This window comes from Histoplasma capsulatum, genomic scaffold (assembly GCF_000149585.1).
Source record: "Histoplasma capsulatum NAm1 scaffold_7 genomic scaffold, whole genome shotgun sequence".
In the NCBI taxonomy this organism is placed as follows: domain Eukaryota; kingdom Fungi; phylum Ascomycota; class Eurotiomycetes; order Onygenales; family Ajellomycetaceae; genus Histoplasma; species Histoplasma mississippiense.
In genome coordinates this window covers 12,976-15,453 of record NW_001813976.1, presented here as the reverse complement: position 1 = coordinate 15,453, position 2,478 = coordinate 12,976, and the positions used below count along the sequence as shown (strand labels likewise).

The following is a 2,478-nucleotide window of genomic DNA, read 5'->3' as shown; positions in this document are numbered from 1 at the left end:
TATCTCAGGGAACAGTGATTGGGGCACAAGGATTCTATCCTAAGAGCCCTTGCTCTAGTGGTTATGATAGCACCTGCCCGTTCAGCAGCACCGTTCTGCTCATGGATATATTCCGAGGAGTATTCGATCTCTAGGCCCAGCTCGATTACCCAGTCCTTAAAGATATCGGATTCTTTGATAGCTCTCTCATTGTCGATTCGTATGACCTTTGTTTCACAATCAAATTGGCGTTTAATCCACCTTAAAACCTTGTCGAAAGCTTTCCTTATATCAGATTTTCTCAAGGCTGTTACTGCGATATGGAAACGAAGATAATCACATACAAAATGTATGAGCCATCGTTCTCCGTTGTAGCAGTAGGAAGGTCCTTGTACAATATCTGCATGGAGTCGTTCGAAGGGTAGTTTAGATCGTATATGGGGACGGCGAGATATTTGATTCTTTGCTTTGGCAAGATGGCAAGGTTCGCAGAGTTCTTTGTCTTCAATATCAATGTTCTTTGCGATATCTTTGATATCTGATATCTGAACCCCTTTGGCATCGATTGGCAGATGTTCAACTGCTCTCATCGAGGGATGTCCTAAGCGTTGATGCCAAATCTTGGAGGAAGCAGTAGAGCTTTTTGAGGTGTATGAAGAGGTAGTTGATGATTTTGATATCTTAGTAGGTTCTGATTGGGATATTCTCGCAGGTTCTGCTGGTTTGCCAGATGGGGCAATATTAGTGAGCACTAAGGTGTTCTCACTAGTTCTGTGATATTCAGTAACCAGCAATCCGCCGTATACTTCTATGCGAGCAAAGATTGAATTATCGCTAATCCTTCGCAATCTGAATGTTTTGCCATCGAGGTAGATCCCCCCTATATGATAGCAGGGTTTCCAAGCGATCAGGTTGGTGTGAGAGAATGGAATGTACGCAGCATTTCTAAGGATCACTCTGAACTGCTTGCCGAGATTGTTGGTCATGTAGGTCCAAACAGTTCCATATCCCACAACCCTTGTTGTCGAATCTCCTGTATAAATCTGCTCTTCTGATGGTTCGTACGTTAGGAATCTAGATCTATTATTGCAGATATGTCGCTCAGCACCGGTATCGAATATCCAGGAATCTCGAAGATAGGGGCGTTGATTTGAAGGAGAGCTCTCGACGTTCACGTTTAGGCATCTTGTCGATCGATCGACAGGCATGATATCAGAAGTGATTGAAGATTGATCAGTAGGATGATCGATAGAATGATCAGTAGGTTCTCTGCTTGTCTTTAGAAGAACCATTCCTCCCAGTGTCGGTTCTATCATCTCAGTGTTAGAAGCAGCCACCTTGGTTATCGCTGCATCTATCTTCTTCTTGATATCTTCGTTCTTGAGTGCCTCATCCACCTTCTTACGTCGTTGCTCGTTCTCCTTCCATCCTTCAGGTCTCTGACTTGGGTTGAGATAATAACATTTGACCCAGGAATGCTTAGAACCACAAACGCAGGTTCTGGATCTTGATTGTCTTGCTTGCCTGCCATTAAAGGTAGCAAGGTTGGACACAAGCAGTCCTGGCTTGCTGTATCCCTTCTTGCGATATTCGGAACGGAAGTCGTTAACCACATCTGCGAAGGAGAAGTTCTCCTTACCTCCTATCTCAACTTCCCTCTTTCGAATGGCGGCGTACGGATTGTCGATAGTCATGTTGATATGGAAGAAGTCCTCCCATATATCAAAGTTGCCATCTATACCAGAGTGCTTGATTTCTGCTTCAATCAGAGTCCAGGCATCTAACCACTGATCTAGATTCTGTTTGGGCACCTTTTGCAAGTTCTGATTCTTCTTCCGTACCTCATACTGGCGGTCCGCTGTTCTAGGTGATAACCTCTTCTTAAGAGCAATTAGAAGATCCTTCATATCAATGTGACTATTTCCATTAGTTGCTATTTCTAGCTCACTAAATGCCACTGTTCTGAAGATCTCTTGTCTGATCTTGCTAACACCTGCAAGCTTTTCCTTGTAGATATTCCTATCATTGTTGTATCTGCTGTTCTCCATCTCCCATTTAACCCTTGCTTCCATGGTGTACTCAATAGGGAACTCTGGGGAAACAGGTTCAGGTATTTCACTCATCCTATTGGGACTTTCCTCACTAATAAGATCCAGTACTTGGAGCTCAGTGGCAAGACCTAGTATCATGTTGTACCATAGATTCCACTTCCTAGGAGAATCCAAGAAGAGTGAGGCTTTTGATGAGGAATTTTCTGCTGACATCTTGGTCGTTGTATATAGATATAAAACCGATATAGGATCGAATGGATAATCGATATAGAATCGAATGGATATAATCGGTATAGAATACGCCGCTATCTCTCGCCGATATGTAGGTCGATGAGGATCGGATAGATATAGAGATAGATATAGATATTGCCGCAATCGTCGCCGATAAGGAGGTCGGTGAGATAGGGTAGATAGATATAATCAAATAGATATCTTTGCCGATAAGGAG

At 43.2% G+C, this 2,478-nt stretch overlaps 1 protein-coding gene across 1 annotated transcript in view; it reads right to left on the bottom strand.

The window, feature by feature from the left end:
* HCAG_05655 (predicted protein) overlaps window positions 1–2,243 on the bottom strand; it is a gene marked incomplete at both ends in the record, with an annotated part of 4,388 nt that extends 2,145 nt beyond the window's left edge. The window contains 2 exons of the mRNA XM_001538000.1: window positions 74–248; window positions 324–2,243. Coding sequence (XP_001538050.1) covers window positions 74–248; window positions 324–2,243 — 2,095 coding nt within the window. The remainder of the gene's footprint in view (window positions 1–73; window positions 249–323) is intronic.
* Window positions 2,244–2,478: the final 235 nt, after the last annotated feature.